The sequence below is a fragment of the Pipra filicauda genome, unplaced genomic scaffold (assembly GCF_003945595.2).
Source record: "Pipra filicauda isolate LSUMZ 115617 unplaced genomic scaffold, ASM394559v2 scaffold238_size1193820_pilon, whole genome shotgun sequence".
NCBI classification, from domain to species: domain Eukaryota; kingdom Metazoa; phylum Chordata; class Aves; order Passeriformes; family Pipridae; genus Pipra; species Pipra filicauda.
The window spans coordinates 906,624-930,389 of NW_024104352.1; the positions used below are offsets into that span (position 1 = coordinate 906,624).

Here is a 23,766-nt window from a genome sequence, read left to right on the forward strand (position 1 = left end):
CAAACCTGAGATACGCACTATCTTAAATAGAATCGTGCAAGATTTGAAGATCACTGGAGACAGTCTTACATGAGTTTCTGTGCAGTGAATAAGGAAATTACAGAACTAACATTCAATTAGTATTGAATAAACCAAAATATAGTTCTTACCCAAGAAAGAATTCCCAATGATAAGTAAATAATTTGAAAGACGGAACATATCTCCCCCTAAAGAAATGTTTTTACACTTGTCTTTCAGTAATTAAAATTTAGGTCTTGCCCAGTCAATATTTATAATTAAATTAATATTGAAGTAAAATATTTTATTCTTGCAAAATTTTTATTAAAAAATGCTTCCTAACACCAAATACTGTAGAAATGATTACCAAGTTTAAATTGTTGCATAAATTATGCTGCATTAAGTCATCTTATACTGGTAAATCCAGAACTCTACTTCTTGTGAAATATGTGAAAGAACATTTATCTTTGAAAGATCCCATTTTACCTAAATAACCACTTTATACAGCACATCCATAGATATACTTCATCTATTCTAGAATATATACAAATATAATGGTGTGCACTGAGCTTTAAAATTAACTGATGTGTGATATAACTTGGTCTATGCCTTTCTGTTTGGGGACTTGCAGGACTTGGAAAGCTTTGTGAAAGGAATAAATGTTTAAATGTTAATCATCACCCCACAGCAATCTCATGAGAGTATAATGGCATGATATTTCCTAGGTGTCTGAGCAACAGCTAAAGGAAGCTGTTGCACAAGCTGTGGAAAGCAACAGATTTGGAAAGGAGAGACATCAATGGAGCACTGAAGGTAAGGGAATAAGTGCATTCACTGAGACATGGTAATTTTGACTTAAAAGATGTTGAGGATGAGTACATGCTGTATTAGAATCCTTAGTAACAGTCAAGTAACCTGGAGCAGAAAGATGAAGAAACGTCACAGGACAACCTTCCTAACATGTCTCCTATGATATGTTACCTGAGTGAAGAGAACAGACCAAATCTCTCTGATTACCAACAAAAATTGTTGTGCAAACTTCCTCTCACATTTGCTCATCCTTCCTTATTTACAACCTTTGCTTAGAGCTTTTCAAACAACTATCTGTTGGTGACAGCACCAGGACAGCAACAAACTGCACAATGCAGGTGATGTGCTAGGAGCAGTTTGTTAATCCCCTAATTGTGAGGAAAGGCATATGCAGTCATGGTTGGAGCTATTTGCCCAGTTCAGGTATGACATTCTCCCACAGTAACATACTCCCTTTAGTGTCCTCATGTCTTCTAAAGGACCAAAAGGAACAGAATTATCATTAGTATAACTACACTGCTGACGTACATACATGCATGTGTACTTATATACGGAAAATGCTATTTTGGTGCCCAGGAATGTACCTGTTGACTCTTCACTCTACAAGCCATCAATGCATCAATCACACCTTGGCATCCACCGATAATGGTATTTAGCTGCAAATTTAATCTTAAAAGATTAAAGGCTGAATCTTAGAAGAGATCACTTTGCATGTATTGAACAGACAATTTGAACATGTTCCTGATACAGGTGTTAAAAGACTGGAAATGAGCTGGCATGGAAGACACCCGTGTGAAAAACACATTGAAAGGAATGCTGCTTACTGCAACCGCAGGGTCCAGAGGCTGATGACCCGCTCCAGCAGCGACAGCAGCTACAACCCCCGGTCCTCGTGTGGCAGTGGTGCTCTGTACCAACTGACTGACCTGAAAGCAAGAGTACATAGCGTTGATGTACCAATTACCAGACAACCTGGCCTGCTGTGCTCATTCTCTGCTCATAATTCAGAGAGAAATTCCCCTCCTACCTGTAGTGAAGTAGGTCGACCTCTGCAAAACACTAAGAAATCATCAGAGATCCTGGTTAGAAAACCTAAATCGTCAAAGCCCAAACCTCCACCAAGGAAATACTTTAAGCAGGACTGCACATGTGATGACCAGTGTAACGCAGACAGAAAAGAAAAGCTTGTGTCAGAAGTGGCTGCATCACCTTCTGCAAGTGTTCAGGTAAAGCAAAATTTACAAAATCTTTCTTGTGTCTGCATATTTGTGAGGCAGGGGGAGGAGGAAGGCAAAGTGACTTTATATGACACCAGGAAGAAAGGCAGAGAAGAAAGAAAAAGTGTATACACATGTGTGAATTGGGGGAAGAGAATGAGGCTCTTCTGTTTTGAAAACAAGGTGTGTATCTTAGTGAAACCAGCTGAGTGCAAAACGTGACGTTCAAACTAAGGTCAGAAGGCAGAGCAGTGTCTGAAGAAAATTTTATTCCATATCAAGGAATCTGACTTAAAATCCCAGTGAGAGGAGCAGCAACAATGAACCTGTGTCCCTGTCATTCCTCATGAGCATGTGCTGCTGGTGGCTCAAGCACTCTCTAGTTCCAGTGGACTGGGGCAGTGATGAGTTCCAGCCTGGAACTGGAGTTTACACAGCCTCTGATACCAGCCTGGTATGGTTGATCCTAACCATCTGTGACACTGAGTCAAATAACTTATGAAGTAGAAAAGTCATGAAACAATTTCTTTATTTTACTAGTGGATTTTTACTGGAAGAAAGAACTAATGTTATATACAGCAGGTATTTTTGGGCTCAGATCCATTTCTTGAGAACAGGAAGTGTTAAATAAACTCATTTAAATTGTGATGCACCTCTGTACTTGTTGATGAACTACAGTACTTGGAATCAGTGTGTATATGAACATCACTAAATTTCAGTTCCCTCTCATCTAAAAGAACAGAAAGACAGCATTTCACATTTGCATGAGTGTGAAGGATTGTGAGATCTGCATGTTGAAACAAAGCTGTGGTTCATTTAAAAATGAAATCTCTTTTACCCAGTTTAGTAATGCAGCAGTAGAAGTTAACAGTTCTCAATGCAATGCAAAGGAAAAAAAAAAAGAAAAAAAACCACCAAAAAAACCCCAAACAGTTCCCAAGCTGCAGCATCAAAATAAAATTATATAGATCAGACTGAAGTCCATGTATAACATTACTATCTGAGAAATTTTCAGTTACGCACCTTATGTAAGGTCACTCTTTTAACATCCCCTCAGAAGAGCAGTAGAAACATATTCATCAACACCTACTAGAAAATCACCTTTGAGAAGTAAAATTAAGAGAAATAAACACTTGTTGAACTTATCACTGACTGCAACTTCTTATTTTCTAGTACTTAGTAATTCTAAATGATAATGAGAAAAACCTATGTCTTGAGATCAGTAGAGTCAAGCTCTGTTCAGGAAGACAAATTCCTCTATTAAGACAGTCTGTATATCTGTATATGCTCAAGACAGAGGGTTTCTCGTCAGAATTTCAGGTCATTAAAAGAAGGTTTTATTATTGCTTTTTAAATATTTTTTTTAAACCTTTATTCCCCAAACATTTTGTATTAGTCAGTTTGAGGCCTGCATACCACACTTTTGTATGTGGTTTCTTCTTTTTTTCAGATTCATGTATTTTTTTCAGATACATATATACTGTGGTTTGCATAATTACGTTCTGACACAATTCTTTTTCCTGTTTGTTCAGCAGGAAGTTGGAGAACCAATGCTAGAGGGACACCAAACTGATGTAACACACAGTGTCTTTACCACTTCTCCTACAGCACATGATACAGAACACACAACTGCTGCTCCAGTGGGCAGAGATCAAGAAAGAAAAGAAAACTTAGGTATGTTGAATTCCATTTACTTTTTTTTCAGCTAAACCTAGTATTTGGTTTTAATGCCAAAATGGGTATTGAGCTGACTTCACCTTTCTCTTTAAATGTATCTGTAAATTTTGGGGTGAACAGATGAAATTTCAAATTATTGAATTATTGTTAAAAAATTATTCCAGTCTTGGGAAAAAAAAAAGAGAAACTAAATCAAAAGCAGCATAAGTGATAATTTACTGTAAAAAATGTTAATGGACAGGTACAATATTGGTATATTTCTTCAGGTGAAACTGCTTAGTAATTGAATATTTTATAGTAAAATTTTATAATTTTACTATTTACTAAATTTACTATTTACTATTTACTAATTTACTAAAATTTTATAATTTCTAAAGGACATTTTTATGCCTAGTTTCAAGGCTCTAATGTTGCAATGCTACAAACCACTGATAAGTTAGCTTTCTGCTGTGCTAGTTAGAATCAAGGAAACTTAGTGTTAAGGGAACGAGACAGTCTCAAAAGGTCTCTTACAACATAAATAGCTATGTAATTCCATAACTTCTTGTTCAGATCTTTAAAAAAAAGTAAAAATGATGCCTTAAAAAAAACTTACACTGAAGCAGATAACAGCACCTGTGCACAAACAAAAGTTTGCTGCCGTACGGCTCTACCACATCTAACATTAAAATGCTTAATCAGTCTGTGATGTAAAAAATTTTCCTACATTACAATCAAGTTTTTACTTTTCAGAAAAAATCAACTGGAAATGCCTGCACAAATTTAAGAAAGCAAAAATAGTCATCAAAGATCTCCTTAGGATAGTCCTTTCAGAGCAGGATATGCTTAAAAAACAAGAAAAGAAAAAACATTTTTAAAAAGAATTTACTGTAACATCACCTTTTTCACTAGGCTGCAAACAACATCACAATTTTAAGCTTTTATTTTAACTATTCCAGTTTGTATCATGACTTCAGCACCCCAGAATTTCAGGTTACATTTAGAATTTGCAAACCCTTTAAAAAGGGATCTCGCATATAAGTGTGTAAGAGCCTTGTTTTGCAGTTAATTTCAGTGTCTGGATTCAGAACTTGTAGATCAAGAGTTATCAATTTTTAAAAAGTTTAAACTTTTCAGAAACTTTAAAAAAAACCTATCAGAGGCTTGAATGAAATTCAAATTTATTGCATTAATAATGATGCAGAGATAAGGAGTGGAGAAGTAGAGGGAAGCTTGTTTATAATCACTGTTTCTTTAATACAGGGACTCCACTCTCATCAATACAAAGGCCTGTACTTAAAAGACAAGCACGGGTAGATTATAGTCTTGATACAACAACAACAACAACAGAAGACCCTTGGGTTAAAATTTCTGATTGCATAAAAAGCTTATTTAATCCTACCATGAGTGAAAACAGCGTCCATTTAGATTTGCAACCTGGCACTGACAAAAAGAAAGAGAATCAAAATCGAAGCAGCTCAGAGACAGTTCTGAAGAAATCAGAATCAGAGTTAGTCGGTTCAAAAGGGCTAAAATCAGATGAAAATGACAGTGTGAAAAAGGGTCCTCCTGTTGCACCTAAGCCCACCTGGTTTCGCCAAAGCCTGAAAGGATTGAAGAAAGCAAATTCAGATCTAAAACCACAAGCAGATCAAAGTCCTCTTAATCCTGACAGTATTTCCATCAAAAAACAATCCAGTTTATCACGTATGTCTCCTGGAGGATCATCAATAAAACAAAGAATAAGCTCATTTGAATCCTTGAGTGCTCCGCAGTCACCTGAAAAGACACACCGAAGGTTCAGCCTGAAACCATCAGTCCAGAAAGAATCCTCTCCCACTGCAGCAGAGCCAGGGGTGGCTCCAGCCCATTCAAACCAACCCTTCCTCCAACGTTGTGAAACCAGCCAGCAACAGTCACCTGTGTCCATGGGTACAAAGAGCCTGGATAGACCTTCCTCTCGCAGGGAGGATACTGCAACCAGCTCAGAGAAAAGCAGCAATGCCAGCACTGAAATTTTATCAAGTCTCTTAACAACAGGAGCCATTGCAAATTCCCATCTTGTGTCAGTAGCAAAAGCACACAGTCTAAGGTCACGGAGCTTCCCACTTACTGCCAGGCAGGCTTGTGAGATGATGAAGCCACATGACGAGAAGTGTAGCAAAATCTATTCCATCAGTAACCAGGTGTCGTCTGCTTTAATGAAATCATTGCTTTGCCTTCCTCAGTCTCCAGCTTCTCCTGGAAACAGTGCATGGGAAACTGCAGACACAGTGTCTCAGTCCTCTGGGGAGGAGGACGGGACTTCTATCTCACCTGCAAGTGACCATCATCACCTGGACACCGGGTTTTCGCTAAAGTAAGATACCATATTTAAAACTCAGATTTACAGATCAGCTTTGGTGAGCATCTGTGCTGATCTGCTGACAGATTAAAGTTCTGAGGTAGTAGCACACAACAGTAAAGCACAGACTAAGTTAGGAACTTTTTAGACCACAAAGGTTAAATGGCTCATATGACTGTTACACTTGTTTTTAATTCATACTACATACGCCCATGTATCTTTCAAACATCTTCCTATTTAAGGAGCAATATTTCTAGTATCTCCATGATAAAGGAGATTAAAGTCTGTTTTTACCTAGGACCAAGAGATTACCCTTATTCTTTTATGTGATAGATTCTACTTGTGTTACACTCATGATTAATTTACATTTGTCTGTATTTATAATATTTATAGGAATTACCACCCCAAGTGCAGGCTAATACAATCAAAAGATGACTGCTCCAAAATTGTCTTTTGCTTTTCTGGGTATGTTCTTTCATAACTCAATGTTTCTTTTTTACTCTTGCCACAATGGGACAGCCTTTCTGAGTTGAGAGAATACACTGTGAGCTTGGCAGACAATGAGAAGGAGGAAGAGAGACAGGAACACAGCTCACCTCAAGCATCCGGTGTGTCAGGGCAGTCAGTCATCTCTCTGCTTTCCCCTGAGGAGTTAGCAAAGCTTATAGAGGAAGTCAAAGCACTAGATGAAGCAACGTTAAAGGTAAACCTGTTTTTTGCTTTTTGTGCATGATTTTCAGAAAGATGTGGAGCCAATGTGTCTGGTTAATCTTTGCAACTTTAATGTTATGCTTATGCCACTAAGTCTCATTATAAAATGCACAATAGAGAAAAAGAAAACATGCTGATTTTCCAATCATTGTGACATATCTTTTGAGAAGTTTATGACTGTATTCCTTTCTCTGTCTAGGAATTTGATGATATTCATGTTACAATTTTGCATAAAGAAGAAGATACTGGGCTTGGATTCAGCCTGGCAGGGGGCATTGATTTAGAAAACAAAATAGTAACAGTAAGTAACATAATTCTTAAAAAATACTCCCAAAACAACTACTCTGTCTAAAAACATAAAACCTTGCTGGTTTTCTGCTCCAGTGTTTGTTTTTTGACATAATCAAATAATCAGGCAGCTGTACTGATAGGATTGGAAGAACCACAGTCTCAGTAGGTGAAAAGGGAATCCTTCTGCACAGATCTGCCTATCCAGGTGACTGGCAGCAGTGTCCTGCTTCCTTGGGCACCCAATCCCAAACAGCTCTGAAAGCCAAGGCAGAACACACAGCCCTCAGCAGGAAATAACCAACATCTTGTGCTTACAGAAGATCAAGCAGTGTGCTCCGGAGGAATGAGATGGGTGCATAAATACGTGAGGGGTCTGAAAGATAGAGATAAGCTTCATGCCTTCCTCCTCCCACGAGCAGAACAGAGAGAGGGTCAGGAAGTAGCATACACAATGTACACACCACAGGCAGCACAGCTTGGGCCATCTGGTACTGGGGCCAAACTGCTTGCCTGGCTGCTTGAGGAGGGATGTGCACAGGAGAACTTCTCTGTACAAATTTTTTCAGTCCTCAGTCCTGAAACATGATAGAAGCAACTCGTTCCTGGCAAAGAATGAAAAATTCACATGGTAAAAAATATTAACTGAATGATTTAGTGATTTGACCTCTTTCCCCCCCCTCTTTCCTTGTGTGCATGTGTGGTGTCTGGGCTGTTCAATAGGTTCACAAAGTGTTTCCCAATGGACTGGCATCTCAGGAAGGAACTATTCAGAAAGGAGATGAAGTACTATCCATTAATGGAAAGTCTCTCAAAGGTGTGACTCACAACGATGCCTCAGCAATCATGCGACAGGCCCGCCAACCCAGACAAGCTGTTGTTGTCACTAGAAAACCTAAAGATGGAGAAACAAATCTCAGTGCTTCAATCAACTCTAGTACATCTTCAATAGCAAGTGATGCTTCACAAGAGTCTGGTAAGTTTAGTGGCGTTACCCTGCAGTCCCCACATAAGTGTTTACTCATCACCTGAAATCCAGGTGTTCATAAAGCAGCACTGGCTGCATGAATCTAAAAAAAACCACGATTAAAGACAGCACAGTTAATAAAGCATTCCTGTAACAGACATCTGGAATAACTTCATTGAAAAGAGAAAGAATTAATGGATTTCTAAAATAAAAGAACTCCCTAAAAACCCAGTGTGATTCTCTATATGAATTTCTGTAGACGTACAAAGATGGTTATTGTAGCAACACATCTAATTGAAGGTATAATGACAATTCAGCGAACAGTGATTCTTTATTCTAATATTATTACAAGACTTGTTCTCTGTGAAAGAGAATTTCATTTTGAACAAACAACGTGCTATTGTTCGATGTAGCAGGTGGCTACATCTGAACCACAGCAAGGTCAGAATTTTGCAGAATATTTCACATTCAAGATATTTTTGTGTTGTTTTTTTTTTTCCCTAAAGAATGATCTGGGGATCTGTAGCTTTATTTCCATTTGCAAATAAACATTAGCAGCTTTGTAGCTGATAGCAATTTCATAACTAATAGCAAGTCAAATGTTTACCTTAAATTTTGTTCATGGAACAGATTTTTATACTTCCAGTAAATGTCTTGTATTTCCATTCTCACATGAATTCAAACACAATTTTATTTCCTCAGCTCCCCAGAGGGCCTTAAAATGACAAAAGGAGAAATTAAAAGTTTTCACTTTCTCTTTCATTTCAGTTTATGGTACCTTTGCAAACAAACCAGAAGTTCATTTTCTGTAACAGATGTTTTAGCTTTTCAGACTATGTGCTGCCCACCTGGTAACTCTCCATTTGTTTCCAGCAACTGGAGATACAATCTGCACTGTAACTCTAGAAAAAACACCTGCCGGTTTGGGATTCAGCCTGGAAGGAGGGAAGGGCTCTGTTCAGGGAGATAAACCCATCATCATCCACAGGATATTTAAAGGTAAACACACTTAAATGGATACACAACATGTTCCCAGCTGATGCAGACTTGTGGGTTTCATTACTGCTGATTTATAGTTGTGGGAATAGCATTTTTTGCAAATGCAGCATTATCTTGTTTGGTGCCAGTAATTCACTGCCTGCTGGAACCAGGTGGTTTATACCAAACATGCTGGTGGTCCAGCTATTTCACTACTAAGTCAAAGATCCATTAAAGTTTCCTCCACATAAAGAATTGAAGGGAATTCATTTTCTTTCCCAGGGACTGCACTGGAACAGAGCAGCCCTGTTCAGCCCGGCGATGAGCTGTTACAAGTGCACACAACGGCCATGCAAGGACTCACTCGTTTTGAAGCATGGAATGTAATCAAGGCATTACCTGATGGGCCCATCACAGCCATCATCAAGAGGAAGAATCGGAGCTCTGTTACCACCAAGTCATCCGAAACTTTGTAAAGAGAGGAATTAGACTACTGCCAATAATCAAACAAAGGATTTTATTACTTGCAGGCACTTGGCGAGCACAGCAAGATGCTCAGAAAGCACACATGAAGAGTATAAAGGACATCACTGCCAGTACAGAGAAAGCTGTCTGGGATGCGCTTAAGATGTGCAGAAAATGGGCACGATTCTTATTTCAACATTCAGAAACAGATGTTATAAAGTGTAGAATTATAAAATAATGACTTTATTAACAATATACTGGCTGTAATAAAATACTTGACAGTTAAAGTATGCTCCTGTTTTGAGCCATTAACTAAACAAATATCATAAGCACATCCTGTGCTATGTTTTCAGTGCTACTCTCCAAGTCCTGTTCCCTGCCTTGCCTTACCTTCCCAGGAAGAAGAAATGTGTCTACAAGCCTTCAACTAAACACTGCCTTGGGGAATACGTAAAGGGCAGAGAAAGGCTCATGCAGCTCTGTTTGTCAAAAACCTAGACAATTTCAGCTTTTCTATTCAAAACACAGAACATCCAGGACAGTGCAGGTTTTCCTAACCTTCCTCTGGCCAGAGATCTCAGAGGAGTACAGCAGGAAAATAACAAGGCCATTCAAAACCAAGTCTTACCTTGTAACCACACTTATTTTTTAAAGGTCTCTGTTAATTCTGTAAGGGAAAGCACCAATGAGAATATGTGAGAATCCAAGTACTTCTGAACTGAATTGTTTATCCCGGAAACACTAAACTTGCAGACAAATATATGCTTCAAACACTGCTATCAGCATTGTGGCAGTGCTTTCTGTATGCACTGTATGGAATTCTACCAGCAGCAGCACGTGTATCTAAGGCAAGAGGGTCCCTTGTCCCCAGCTGGTCTTCTCTGACCTGCTTCACTGAAGGGAGAGAAGCAATGGTAAGATGGAAGTAGTAACTCATCAGCTAAAAGCCAGATGGCTGCACTGGTTATTGTCCTTGGCTGTTCACCTTCCCAGAGTTGGGAATTTTCTGTACCCTTCTTCGGTTACTTAATTTCAGCAGGAAGAAATTAAGGAGCTTGGAAGCTATTTTCTGTGCACTTAACACAATGCACAGAAACAGCAATTGAGAGAAAGGGAAGTAGGACAGGCAGCAGAAGCTGTTAATTGAATCCAGGCATCTAATTTGCTTTGGCCTTTCCTCACAAGACAACTGTATAGTTAATCCTTGAAAGATCACTCTTGACAAGCCATCTGCCCCCACCTTCCAAACCCTTAACCAAATGAGTTGTCTTTTCCAAAAAACAACCTCTTATCTCAAAACAAAAATTTTATTAATTGGGTAGCAACCAAAATAAGAGAAAAATGTGAATCTTTTTGTACATTTTTACACTGGTACCTACACAAAACTCTTTCCCAAGACATTTTCAACTCCAACTTGGCAGGGCAGAAGGTTAAGGGCTCTTAATTCCTTCTGGATAGAAGTTGTTGAGCATTCAGAAAAGGGATCCTTAAATTATTGCAATAAAAAGCCTCACCTACCACCTTTGTTGCTCACAGCAATTAAAAAAAAAACACAAATAGCTAATAAGAAGACACATTGTCTGCAAAAGGTTTACCTGCAGAAATAATGAGTGGTGATCTCAGCTCTGCTCCTTGAACTTTTTGCTAATTAAATTGAGGACAATCCTGGAAAGACTTTCCAAGATATTGCAATTCATGCCAAACAACTTCAGTACATTTAGAAAAATACGTATAAGCCTCTCTAACATCCAGGCCCAAATCTCTTCTCAGTGAATTTGTTACTCTTCCTGAGTATAGAACGCAGCAATTGGAAATAAGGACCAACCAAGGGCAAAGAACCTGTGAAGGGCAAGTGTTCTCATCAAAAAACCTCTTCCCCAGGTAGTGGGGGTTGCAAATGGTAGGGAAGGCTTTTCCCTCTCTTGTTACCCTAAATTCAGAGAGATGCTGGAAGTCTAAGTAGCTCTTATGTTTCCTTGACAGCAAGGCAGGTGCACAAAGAACCACTTTAAAGGATGATTCAGGAAAAACAGTAAGATGTAGCAGAAAAAATATTTATTTCATCACACTCACACAAGTTTTTACATCTTTGTATACAAAGGAGACTAGACTAAAAATTGTTTCCTTAAAAAACTATTCCATGGGGTAAGATTTACAATGGGAACCTTTGTGTGCAAGTCCATGCCCTATAATAAATATAAAAAAATACAGGGACAGAAAGCAGAGCATATTAACCTTATTAAATAATTGAGTTACTGCATTAAAATCACAACCTGCATTTAAATTCCTAATTCAGCAATTATTTTTCTTTTTGTAATTATATGTAACCTACTGTAATGTCTGACATTCCTGTAGCAAGCAATGCCATAGATATTTCGTAAAGATGGACACAACATTGCACACAAAATCAGGTGCTGGTTTCCAAAGATAATGCTGAGGCAAACCAGTCTTAGAGAAAAGCAATGTCCTTATGGCCTGTCAAGACAAAGCTACAAAACAAGATTATTTACCCGTTAAAATCTTTCCCCACAGGAGACCAAAAAACATTCAAGCACAGTTCAAAAGGGTCATTTCAAGTGCAGCTTAAGAAATGGCAAGTAAAGTGCTTAATCATCTTTATTTATTGCCACTGTGTCAATTCAGTTTGTTTAATGACACAGGGGAAATCACTGGTTTTGGTACAGAGAGGGGAAAGGAAGAGTGTCGATTTGCCAGCCCACAGACCTGTGAATTGATTTGCACTGCTGCACCCTGACTTACAAAAAAGCACTTAAGGCATATTTACCATCACTGCTGACATCTGCTGGAACAAACAAGCGGAATCCTCCACACAATCCATTTCCTAGCTTAGACCCATTGATACGTCTCAGCAGCTCTACAAGTTCTTCTTTTGGGGAAGAAACACTGTTCCACAGGAATCTACAGGGTTTCAGAGACCAAACAGAGCTGACCCACACCTGGCTAACCCTGTGGTACTAAGTGGGTTTTAACAACTCTCCCCTTCGCACACATTGACAAAGTGTGGCCAAGAACAGATCCAGCATGTGCATCTTCTCCCTGGAGACAGCCACCACTGCTGTCTCCAGGATTCTTCCAGCCTCTGGTGGGATATTTTTCTAAAAGTGAAGAATTTTGTATTAGAAAAGAATGCATTGTTCTGCACGGAGACAGGTACAAAATGCTATTTTAAAAAATTATTTTACTCAGTTCATTGTTTCATGTCACCTTTCTTAAGTATCTTTGCTGACTGAAAAGTCCTGAGGTCAACTTCCTACTTTTACCCTCGAGCTGCCAGTTTTTTTTTCCTACTCTCAGCTGGTGATGTCAGCAACTCATCTTGTCATGCTTTTAATGTCTTAACAGCTTTGGTCAGGTTACTGTAAAATCCAGATATGCTAGATGGAAAAAAGGAATCCACCACTGTCTGGGGAAGGTAGCCACCAAGATCCGTCTGAAAGAAAGTGAGGAGCTGAGTCCTGTCTGGTTCCCTGAAAAGACAATGCAAGTGATTTTATAGCCAGCAGTTTAAGAGCATTAAGAACTTTTCAATGACTCTTTCAATGACTCAATAGAATAGATATTTCTATGAAGTTTTTTTTTTTTAACAAACAAGTAAATGTCCGTGAATGTAGCTACCGAATTACAGATTAAGTAGGCCCTAATTAGCTACTTGACTCGGTTTATAAATTACTATAAATTATAATAAACAACTAGATACTCATTTACCAAAGATTAAGACCATATTTGTATGTTTTGCTGAATCTCTGTTTAAGGGGTCAGCGAGAATCCTACCATGATGACAGTTCCTGTAACATTAAATACTTCCCTCCAGGAAAGGAAGAGAAACTAACTCATTGCCCAAAAATGAGAACACAAAAAGGGCACTCAGTCATAATGATTACCAGGAAGACAGACACATGCCATTGCCAAGAGGCTACAGGTCACATGTGACCACATACACATAAACACACCACACAATGGATAAGAAGAGCTTTAGAATTCAAAACAGTCAAGTAGATAATTTCTTACCCTGGAACAGGTATACAGAGACAGCCACAAGGGTAATTAAAACCTCTCACAAAATTTGGTCGAGGTGGACACAGTGGGTGTTCCACATTGGTGGCTGTAAGGAAAAGCAGTGAAGAAAAGTGTCATTCTTACAGAAGCTGGGAGAGTGCTCGGTACTCAAAGCACCAGCTGGGAAGCAAACTCACTATATGAAAATATATTTAAAAAGAATGGCAATATAATCCTCTTAGTGTGGGGCTATGTCACAAAACTGGCAGGAAAGACCATTAAAAGGAACCACTCTGGCCTTAGAATGGGGAAATCAAAGAAGAGTTGAATTTACAAGCAATTGTTACTGAGCTCTGAAGGAAGCATCAGGACACTTTGAGGGAGTTGCATTGAACTCCTGTTGTGCAAGGTCATTCAGGATACCTCCAATAAAAAATGTCACATGGATATGCCCCTTGGCTGCTGAGAAGCTACACTCTAGCAAGTACATAAATTCCTGGCAAGGCATTCCTGAACACAATGGGCAAATAGGACACCTGAACAGTGAGGGAATAAAAGTACTGACTTGGAACAGTTAAACCATAGAGTGAAAGTGAAAAAAACAAAGAAACATCCTTCCGTATAGCAGCAGCCCCTTAAAAATCAAGATTACATTTGTTTTCATAAAAACAATCATTTCCACATACAGGAGTGGTACATTTATTCAGTGGCTTCATCAAAACCTAGAGGCAGTGCAGAAAATGTTAAAATGGGATTTAGCCTAAATAGGACTTCTTTTGGAAAGTTCTGTAAACTTGTAAAACAATAAAACCACACACAAAATATCCTAGAACTTAATAGTAAATTAAATACTTATTCAATCTCAAAAGCATAGCAAGGGGAGAAACCGGCCAACAATATCACCATTATCTTAGTGTTAAGATGATTTATATAGTCTGAGAACAACACAGAGAGACAATTACTATTTTATCTTCTGATTAAGATCAGGTCAACAACTACTGAGCAGCATGTTACTTAGTTTTTATTCTATATTTGTTTCTGGTAGCTGCTGGATATCTCCTAACGTAACATGAACCTGTTGGGAACACAAGAGCCTTACCAGCAGATAGCAATGTCCCATCTTCATATTGCTTCATTACTACCACATCCACAAATTCTCTTGGTGAAATAATCCTCATGAAAGCTGAAGGGGTTGTGGTTCTGCATACAGAGATAGTCTGGGAATCAAAAAACAGAATTATGCCAGTTAATGCTTTCTGAAGTACATCAGAAAAATTGATGGAAAAGAAAAAAAAAAAAAACAAAAAAACAAAATGAAAGAAAAAAACAGGTTTGTTATCCCAGTATTGTCAGGCTGATCCAGACAGAGACACCAGACAACTTTTTAAGATCTCTTTACCTCCCAGCACATAACATCGGTTGTCTCATGAGGCACGACAGGAAGGGCTGTGCAGAGCCCAGCGCTGCTCAACACACGCTGTCCTGTCACCAGGACAGTTTTTAAGGAACTTACATCGGTGAGGGCTTCGATGACCTCGAAATCCTTCACGTTTTGGTCCCACTTGGTCCTGAGCCCGCCGGCCACCGGCTTGATGCATTCCCAGACATCCCGCGGGCTGGCGGGCAGGATCCCCTCTCCCCTGTACCTGCGGCGGGACGAAACGAAACCAAATGTCTCTCCACCCTGCCCGGCCCCTCACGGCGGGCAGGATCCCCCTCCATCCCCCTCACCCCGGGAACGGGCCGTACTCACAGGTTACCAGCGAACTCCGCCGAGGGTCTCCAGGACACCGCGACCTCGCCCTGCGGGAGGGGAAGCGTTCAGCACCCGGGCCGGCCCCCGTCCCTCCCGCCGCGGCCCCGCTCACCCACCGTGCTCCGGCAGCCCCTCCAGCCGCCGGGGTCCCGCCGGTACAGCCGCAGCTGCTCGGCCGCCGCCTCGGCGCGCTCCTCACGGTCCATGGCGGGCGGGCGGGCCCTCCCCGCCGCCTTTGAGCGCCCGCGCCGCGCCGCCCCTGGGCCGACGGCGGCACCGCCCCGTCACCTGAGAGTCACGCCGGGCCGGCCCCGCCGCGCCCTCCGGGGGAGCGGGGCTGAGGGAGGCCGGCCCGGGTAGCGGGGACCCCCGGGGTCAGCGGGGCTATCCCTCCGAGGCCTGCGGAGAAACGAGCCCCAGTACCCCGGAAAGGTCACAGGGATGGGGGCCGGAGCGCTGCCGTGCGCCTGCCTAGAGATGGGGCCGCCCCACGCCCGCCATAGTGTGATCCCAATCCCAGTGACGCGGGGCGGGGGGGGTATAAAAATCTTCAGCGTCTAAAGAGAGTGTAAAATTGCAATTGTGCGTGAAAAAACGGGATAGAATTTAGAATTCAATTAGGAGTAATGAAGCGAGCTTTTTAAAGGCCATGGGTCGAAAGTTTTCCACTCTTGAGAAGCTTATCAGGCTGGGCTGAGTTTCACCAGAAAGTTAACAGAGGACCTAGGAGTTAATCTAGAAGGCAGGCACGCGTTGCTGTGATCAAATAACTGCATTACCCAGAGATTATTATTCAGGGAGGGCCTTGTAAAAAACCTCACTATTTGCTCTAATTAACTTTTTTCTCCCTGATTTGTTTGAGCCGTAGTATGTTCAAATAAGACACATGAAGATGTCATACTCTAAGTAGTAACTCCATTTGTGGGAAACTGATTCCCAGCTGAATTTATTCAGTGGAAGCATCTTTAGCTGTGACAGTGTCAGATAGAGAAAGCCTCATCTCACGTATTTTTGTACTGGTTTAAAGCAAGTGCCCCAGGTACACAGCTTCTGATTTTCCAGTAAGTGGATATTTTGCTTTTTTAACAGCATAACAGTAAGGAACAACTTGGAATATTTTTCTCTTACAAAATTTGCAATATGTCAGTTGAGATATTAAAGCAAGGTACAGTAAAACACAAGGCTAACTATGCTTTTTCCACCTCGAGTGGCTGCATACAGGTTGTTACAAAGACTACTAATTGTCACAATTACTCTGGTAGACCTCAAAGAGAAAATTCAATAAATGCACATATACCTGTTGAAAACACAAAAAGGTTGAGGCACTTTCTCAGACATTTGAGCATATCAGTTCATTAGGCTCAGGCATACTTAGATCAACACTGTTTTTTGATTTCTTTTTGGTGAGTTTTGTCCCAGGTTTTGGATACTTGTCCTTGCTGTGAATGACCTGGATGTACTGGTCATTGCTGCTGTTCTGTGGATCACTGCTGGATTCAATGGAAATGGAATCAGATTCTGTTAGAGATTGCTCCTGTTTTTGCTTTGATTTTGGTTTCACACGGGGCTCAGGATAGTTCAGGTGTACTTTTTTGTAAGCATATGGAGGCCTGTCCAGGTCCAGCTCAAAACCATCATCCCAGGATTTGCAATGCACTCTGGCAGCATGTTCCCCGATGTAAAACTGTGGTGCTGGGCGAAGATCAGACAGAGAGCGAGGGCGGTGAGATCTGCTCATTAATTGTCTCCCAAGTTCTTCCTCATCCTCGTCATCTTCACTGGGATGAGAGGAATACATCTCGTGTGGTGTTCGAACCACGTATCTTCTGACATGGCGTGGATACAACTCAATAATGTCTCCTGATTCCTCCTTTCTGAAATGCCTTTGGAGTCGGGAGGTAGAACGGAGCGATTTTTTGCGGGGCTCATTTTCATTAACCAGAAAATACCTGGTAGCATATGGTCTGCATTCCACAAAAACAGGAGCCCCTGCCCCAAGGGCATCCGGATTTACCTGCCGAATGGCTTTTCTGAAGAGAGGCTCAGAATGAATATCTTCAGTGTGCTTTTTGAAAGTCACTGGTGTGCAGGACTTTGTTTTGCAGAGCTCACTTGTGCTCCTATGCACAACACCTGGGTATCTTTAGGAAGGAAAAAAAAAAAAAGAAAATACTGAAATACTTATCAATTAATGTAATTAAAACATATTAAAAATTTGTTGCTCTGGAAGTCAAACACTAGGTTGAAAGACTGAAGATTGTCATATTTCCACTGTTCCAAATTTTTAGAACCATTTTGAGAAACATACCCTAGAAATTAGGAGGTATATTTGTTCTTCCTGGGGAAGAGGCAGCAGGCAATTGACCTCTCATGTTACGTTCCCTTTCTGTTTTCTTATTATTCTGAGAACTATTTTTTATCTGATCATTTGGAAAAAAACACAGCAGGTAGCTTAAAGCGTCCATCGGCTGATGTCCTAAACTGATTGCCCTACAACTAGACCTGCACAGTGTTTGTTACTGTGTTTGTCTTGTTCCTGGAAACAGTATCCCACACAAACTATTTTAATTATGTGCCCGAGGGGAAGCTTAGTATTTACATTTGCTCAAAGTATGTGTAAACTCCATCAACTACTTAATTTCAAAAGGTTTATAATCCCATCTCAAGGGAGTGTTAAGGAGGTGGTGTCACCAGCAATATGAATAGTATCCCTGAACTAATCTGCTTTTAAAAAGTTTCTCAGCTGTCTAACAGCTCCAGACAGACTGAATGCACAGATATTTGGTAAATAAACACAGCTATTTTGTCAATAAACACACATACGCCATGGAGCTGCTGGAATAAATGCCATTTCAAAACCAAAGCAGACTTACCTGTTTGGGATATGATCATTTCTTGGTTTCTGTACACTTGTTATGGAGGGAGCTGGCGTTAAAGAGGTTGAAGTTGTGGGAGTTGCGTTGACAGGTCTTGCAACATCAGTTGAGGGCACGGTTTGGGGCACGGACTGGGAAATGGTTTGTATTCTGGTGCCTTTGCTCGCAGGAGATTCAAAGTTCAAGACACTGCCATTCTTTCGGGGAGTTGAGGACCGAACAGAAGACTCCTGGCCAATATCATTGTCTTGGTCTGGTCTCTTGTCATTAATATCCAGATTTTGGATTCTGGCTAGAGAACAGAAATTATTACAGGAACTATCCAGGTCTCTACATTTAGAAGCTGCTGTGTAAATGCAGTGGCACAAACTCCTCCTTCAGTCAGGGATCCAATGCCAACAGAACCCACTGTGTTCAGAAAAGAGAAGCTGGTGCCACAGTGGGAGACATAGTGATAAAGGGGTGGATCCTCATACTGAAGTACATGATAGATGGAGTATTGGGGACATAGAAAAAACACTGGATGTTGCACTGTAGGATTCCAAATTGGGCAACAAGCCATTACCTCTTTTCAAGATACCCGATCTAGTTCTCAACATACGCAATACAGTTTTTAAAATGTAATTATAGCTCCCTACATGTATGAGAAATCAAAATGTTTTTGCATCCAAATGCTTAATTAATAGTGGTATTTCTAAAGCTCACCTACTTACCTACTGCCATCTGAACCACCTTTTTCTTATCCTCAGTTCTTTCCTAAAATACATTCAGAAGAATGAGAAGCAGAAAATGATTATGGATTAGAGAGTAAATCCCCTTCTCTGTAAAGATGAAACATACAGGATTGGTTTTACATTATGAAACACTGGAAGTGACTTTAGGGATTTAATTAGGCTTGAACTTTGCTGAAGACCCACCAAATCACATGTAAAATTGCTTTGCACTGTACTTACTGCTTGGATCTTCATTCTCAGTTGATTGTTGGTGAATTTTAATGATCTTGCAATACTTTGTAGGTAGTAGATTAGCATGCTAGAAGTGAAAGAGGTGATATTAGTCACTTCAAACATTCTTGACAGTTTCCCTTTGAGGGTTTATAGGTCATCGAAATGATGTACAGGTTCAGTTGTTGCTCTGTATCATTTTCTTATACAACGATAATCGATCACAGCCTTCTTTCAAGCAAACGCATAAAAGAAATAAATGACACTGAAAATAGATATAACAGCAGTTCTAATTTCACCTGTGGTTTTTACAGCTCTTTTCATTGTCCATGTAAGCCTGGGTGTATTTCTAGATTTTTTTTTTTTGAATTCTGGACACATAATTTTGTTAAATATTGTCTTGTGTTTTTTTCCCCAGTCCAAGGTTACGGAACAGAGACACCAGAGTTACGGCTGAGCTTGCACACTCATACCAATGTAATTTTGTTGGCTAACTGAAATAACACCTTGTTTACCCTGGCAGAGCTGAGATCAGATCCTGGCAGATTATGGCCTGACATAATGGATTACACTGGCTTTCAGATGAAGTAGTCTCACAGACTTCATACCACAAATATTTACATATGTGCTTTGCCATCAGTTTGAAGCGGTCAATAGATTTATTTAAATTTGTAAATATGACCATATTTACATGACCAGGATATTAGAGGAAAAAAGTTACAAATAGGAAGTGTTGACTTGATCTTTCTCATTTGTTTGAAAAGCCCACTGGTAGAACAAACTCTGCCTTCGTCTTTAGTTTACAGGGAGAAAAACGGTACAAGGGTACATGCAAGACAAAAGAGATTTCACAGAAGCAAAGTGAATTTCAAACATCTCAAAGTTGATATTAATTCCCAGCTAGGAACAATTATTTAGAATCTAAGTAAGAAAAGACTTCCACTGGAGGGTCTGCAGCAAGTTATATTAAATTAACACTTAAGAGCAGACAGTCATAATTGATTTATCTTGTCAGAAATTGGGATGACTGAGTAGCTTCTTTAAATGACACACTAAGCCCTGTTCACTGTCATAAACTGAACTAAAGACCACGAGGAAATGGAAAAATTATTTCTGAGGAACTCTTGAAAGTGAACTTAACTTCCTGGAAAAAGCAGCACTGCAAGCCTTGACACAATATAGTGAGCTTGCTCTAACACAGTATCCCAAAACAAGAAATTCCTTTTGATAATGCAGTAACAGTCTTTAACATACAGTTATTCCTGTCCGATCCATACACCATATATTCAGTGAGGTGTTGGATTTTTTTTTCATGTATGCTTAATAAAATTGCAAAAATGCAGTGTTTGTTCCTCAGTGTCAACATTTGACTCTCTAGAGATAAGGCCAATATTAATACAATCAATTTAACCTGCCTGTGAAAACCAAAGTACTTACAATAAAAGTAGTAGTGCAGGGAGGACAACCACAGGACTGCTGATGTAAGTAATCACTGTGTTGAACCACGTGGGAAAATCATTTTGAATTGTTTCAGAAACGATATCATATATTTTTTCTTGACCACTAGAAGAGGTGGGGGGAAAAAAAGGTAAAATTAAGTTGTAAGTAATCCAAGGTACATTTGTTAAGCAATGTTGTACCGAATAAACAAGAAGTTTCATCCAAAACTACTTTGAAACATTATAGTGAAAAGGAAAAAAAATTAAAAAAAATAAAAGCAACTTGTTCATTAGTTGCTTTTAAACAATGTTTTTCCAAAGCACAAAAGCATTCACGAAACTTGGAGGGTGCTTGAATTGAGACACGAGACAGTGATGTGTGGGAGATTACATAATTCAATGCAATGTGCCACCGAGCAAACATAACTGAACTGTGTCTATAAAGCAAATACACTCAGAACATTGACATATTCACTTTATTAAACCTTAAACTGTAAAACATTGGCAGCTGAAAAGCATTTATTGTAAGAGGGGGAAATAGAATCTTTGCAGTTTTCATTAGTCAGTTCTAACTCACCTGAAGGGACCACAGCTTAAAGATGGCTTATAGCGGGCAATAGCAAAAATTGTTGGTAACATGCATAAGAACAACATAAACAGCAACATGGCCAAGTAGAAATTATTGGACCTGCAAGAAGGTGCAACAAGTTTCAGATTATACTAATCAGAGAGAAAAACAGAGGCAACTTAAAAGGTTCAAGTCTGTATCTACCTATCAAGATCCACATTTCTGAAACATTAAAATCGTTCTGCTATAATTAGAAAGTCTGGACAGAGCTGGTATAAACAGACTCTTAATGATCAAAATCCTATTTACGGTGCTTTCCAGAGACCTCTGCGGCAGCCAGAGGACTGTTTACTGCATAAAAACTGACCTTACTGTCCAGTTGTGTTGGGGGAGAAAAAGAACACTGGCACAAACTGACTCATCTTCCAAACACGTTACAAATAATGGATTCTTAAGAATTAAAGATGCCCTAAATTATTTTCGTTTTGAGTAAACAATTAAGATATTCATCATGATAAAAGAAAAATGGGGAAAATCGTTGTGTGATGCAACAGAAAAAACTAATCTACCTCACAGCTTTCAAGGAGAGAAACATGAAAAAATAGGACTTGGAACAGTTAACACATCTAGGTTATTGTGCTCGAGCATATTTGTATGGAAATAAAGCATTTATGTCAGGCCATATATAGCTGTCTAGGAATATTCCCTGACATATTTTTCAGTTCTTGCATATCTTCAACTACCCTGCTTTACAAGACCTCCAGTTTCTCAGTGACTGGTTTTTTCCACAGACCTTTGCTATCAGTATTACTGTGAAATTTGATTGTCAACTTTCAGAGCTAAAATCTCCTTAATTTGATTCATATGCACATTTCCATTGTCTGCATATGATTTATTCCCTGTCTTTAGTTCTCATCCTGACTCACCGAGATGCTCTGAAAACCTGCTGATGTGGTACATTGCACGTTAGCACAGCCCAGCTCCTGAGATACATGAGTCCAATCAACTTGAGAACATTGAATGCTGGTAAGCAAGGTGAAAAGAAAGCTCCCATCCTGCAAAAATAATGTCATGTCAGTGCTCAGTGTTGCCAGAAACCATTTGAATGACAAAAAAAGAAGACACCCCAAACAAGAAAACAACAGCTCACTATTAATAGATAATCTGCCAATGTAAAAGACCACATTACCAATATCCTACTTGAATAGGTTTCATTGAAATCATCAGATTGACTTAGCAATCAGACAACAAAGAACAAGAAAAATCACTTAAGGGCTACATACCAGATCATTCCTTGGTTGTAGACCAAATGCAATACATTCTCTGCAATTTTGAATTCTCCATATTCTGGCTACAAGAAACACAGCGTAAGATGGATACCTCTGTCTTTATCTTGTTTTCAGAACATTTATTTGAAGCATTTGACTGAATTAGTTTGCAGACAGCACATAGCCTGAAGCATCCAGATCAACTACCAACTTTTGGCAGGCAGTGGGAACACAGCAAAACCTACTCTGCAGCCAGGGATTAAATTAACTAATTCCTCTCTAGTTTACTTCACTTCTTTAGTTAAGGACAAAGAACACTCCTCCAAAGCCTTCCATAACAACAGCTTCTTGCTAACCAAGTATTACTGTAGTTTTCTTAAAGGGCTGCTTGCTGTTGGTTGTGGTTTCTTGGACCATTATCTTTGCTACAAATAGATGTTACAGCTACAGAAAAGAGTAGGGAGCAACTCCATGCCCTCTGTCTCACCTTTGACTCTGGTATTGCTCCATGATCTCATTTTGGGAAAATACACCAGAGACATGGGAGTAGGCTTGAGGAAAAACATTCAGTCTCAGCATTTACCCTGTGCCCTCCAATTTAAACTCAGTGTGAGCTGTGCCTTTATAGATGTGTGCTACCAAGAAATTATTCATTTGTGCCAAGACTTCAAGGATATTCAGTACTGAGGAAAGGAGCCCACCCATCTTCAGCATCTTAGTTTGATAAAATGAGGACTGTACTTACAAACTTGCTTTCTAGATCCCAGCACCAGCAGTCACTTAAATATCGGACACACAGTCCACGGAAAAAATCAATTAGCAGGATGCTTGCGACTGTGAAAATCATGTCGATAATTGAAAGCTTTAGCATCTCCTGAAATACACATTGTTCACACATACTGAGTCATTCTGAAGGCAAATGGACTGCATATGGCTCTTTTGCATTTGTGCTTGTATTTTTGGCTCAGCTCAGTATTCTGATATGAATTGAATATATAAATTACTTCCTTTTAAGCTTTTTCCTTACTTGTCTTTGTTCTGGCAAAGAGAATAAATATAATCAAGGGTGCCTTCTATTGCTTGCAGCAAGAAAACTCTGGTTATGATGGTATCAAACTTTCTTTTTAATGACTGTTCTGAAAATTTATCTAGTGAAACTAGAACAGGGTGATTTTTCTATTTCACCAAGTCCTTTATTAAACTGACTGTTGCAATACATACTTGCTAAGTGCTTCACAATGAGAAAAATCCTATTATTCATACAAACCCAAACCCCAATGGCATAGGATCATCAAGCCATAAAAGACAGCTGTCTAGGGCTTACAAAGGAATGTGATTATCCTATACTTAATTGAGCTTTCAAAATATAAAATTAAATAGAAAAGGTTCAGTTCCAAACACCACTAGCCCATTCTGGGGAAAAAACCAAACATTCAAACCCCTCTATTTCCTATGAGACTGTACA

General features: G+C 39.6%; 3 protein-coding genes across 3 annotated transcripts in view; 1 reads left to right on the top strand and 2 right to left on the bottom strand.

Annotated features, from left to right (window-relative positions):
* IL16 (interleukin 16) overlaps positions 1-9,720 on the top strand; it is a 40,254-nt gene extending 30,534 nt beyond the window's left edge. Inside the window, exons 14-22 of the mRNA XM_027746203.2 lie at positions 723-810; positions 1,558-2,033; positions 3,557-3,698; positions 4,944-6,039; positions 6,544-6,727; positions 6,935-7,036; positions 7,747-7,999; positions 8,864-8,989; positions 9,251-9,720. Of these exons, the coding sequence (XP_027602004.2) occupies positions 723-810; positions 1,558-2,033; positions 3,557-3,698; positions 4,944-6,039; positions 6,544-6,727; positions 6,935-7,036; positions 7,747-7,999; positions 8,864-8,989; positions 9,251-9,444 (2,661 nt within the window). The 3' untranslated portion in view covers positions 9,445-9,720. The remainder of the gene's footprint in view (positions 1-722; positions 811-1,557; positions 2,034-3,556; positions 3,699-4,943; positions 6,040-6,543; positions 6,728-6,934; positions 7,037-7,746; positions 8,000-8,863; positions 8,990-9,250) is intronic.
* Positions 9,721-11,471: 1,751 nt separating this feature from the next.
* On the bottom strand, positions 11,472-15,603 carry STARD5 (StAR related lipid transfer domain containing 5). Its single transcript, XM_027746205.2, has 6 exons — positions 15,323-15,603; positions 15,204-15,253; positions 14,964-15,096; positions 14,550-14,667; positions 13,463-13,556; positions 11,472-12,921 (listed from the first exon to the last, which is right to left on the bottom strand). The coding sequence occupies exons 1-6, from the start codon at positions 15,410-15,412 to the stop codon at positions 12,774-12,776; spliced, it is 633 nt and encodes a 210-aa protein (XP_027602006.1). The 5' UTR covers positions 15,413-15,603; the 3' UTR covers positions 11,472-12,773.
* Positions 15,604-16,257: 654 nt separating this feature from the next.
* Positions 16,258-23,766, bottom strand: part of TMC3 (transmembrane channel like 3) — a 53,396-nt gene continuing 45,887 nt past the window's right edge. Inside the window, exons 22-30 of the mRNA XM_027746211.2 lie at positions 23,047-23,175; positions 22,317-22,384; positions 21,960-22,088; positions 21,043-21,153; positions 20,464-20,589; positions 19,036-19,114; positions 18,796-18,838; positions 18,080-18,374; positions 16,258-17,347 (exon numbers count right to left, since the gene is read on the bottom strand). Coding sequence (XP_027602012.1) covers positions 16,537-17,347; positions 18,080-18,374; positions 18,796-18,838; positions 19,036-19,114; positions 20,464-20,589; positions 21,043-21,153; positions 21,960-22,088; positions 22,317-22,384; positions 23,047-23,175 — 1,791 coding nt within the window. The 3' untranslated portion in view covers positions 16,258-16,536. The remainder of the gene's footprint in view (positions 17,348-18,079; positions 18,375-18,795; positions 18,839-19,035; positions 19,115-20,463; positions 20,590-21,042; positions 21,154-21,959; positions 22,089-22,316; positions 22,385-23,046; positions 23,176-23,766) is intronic.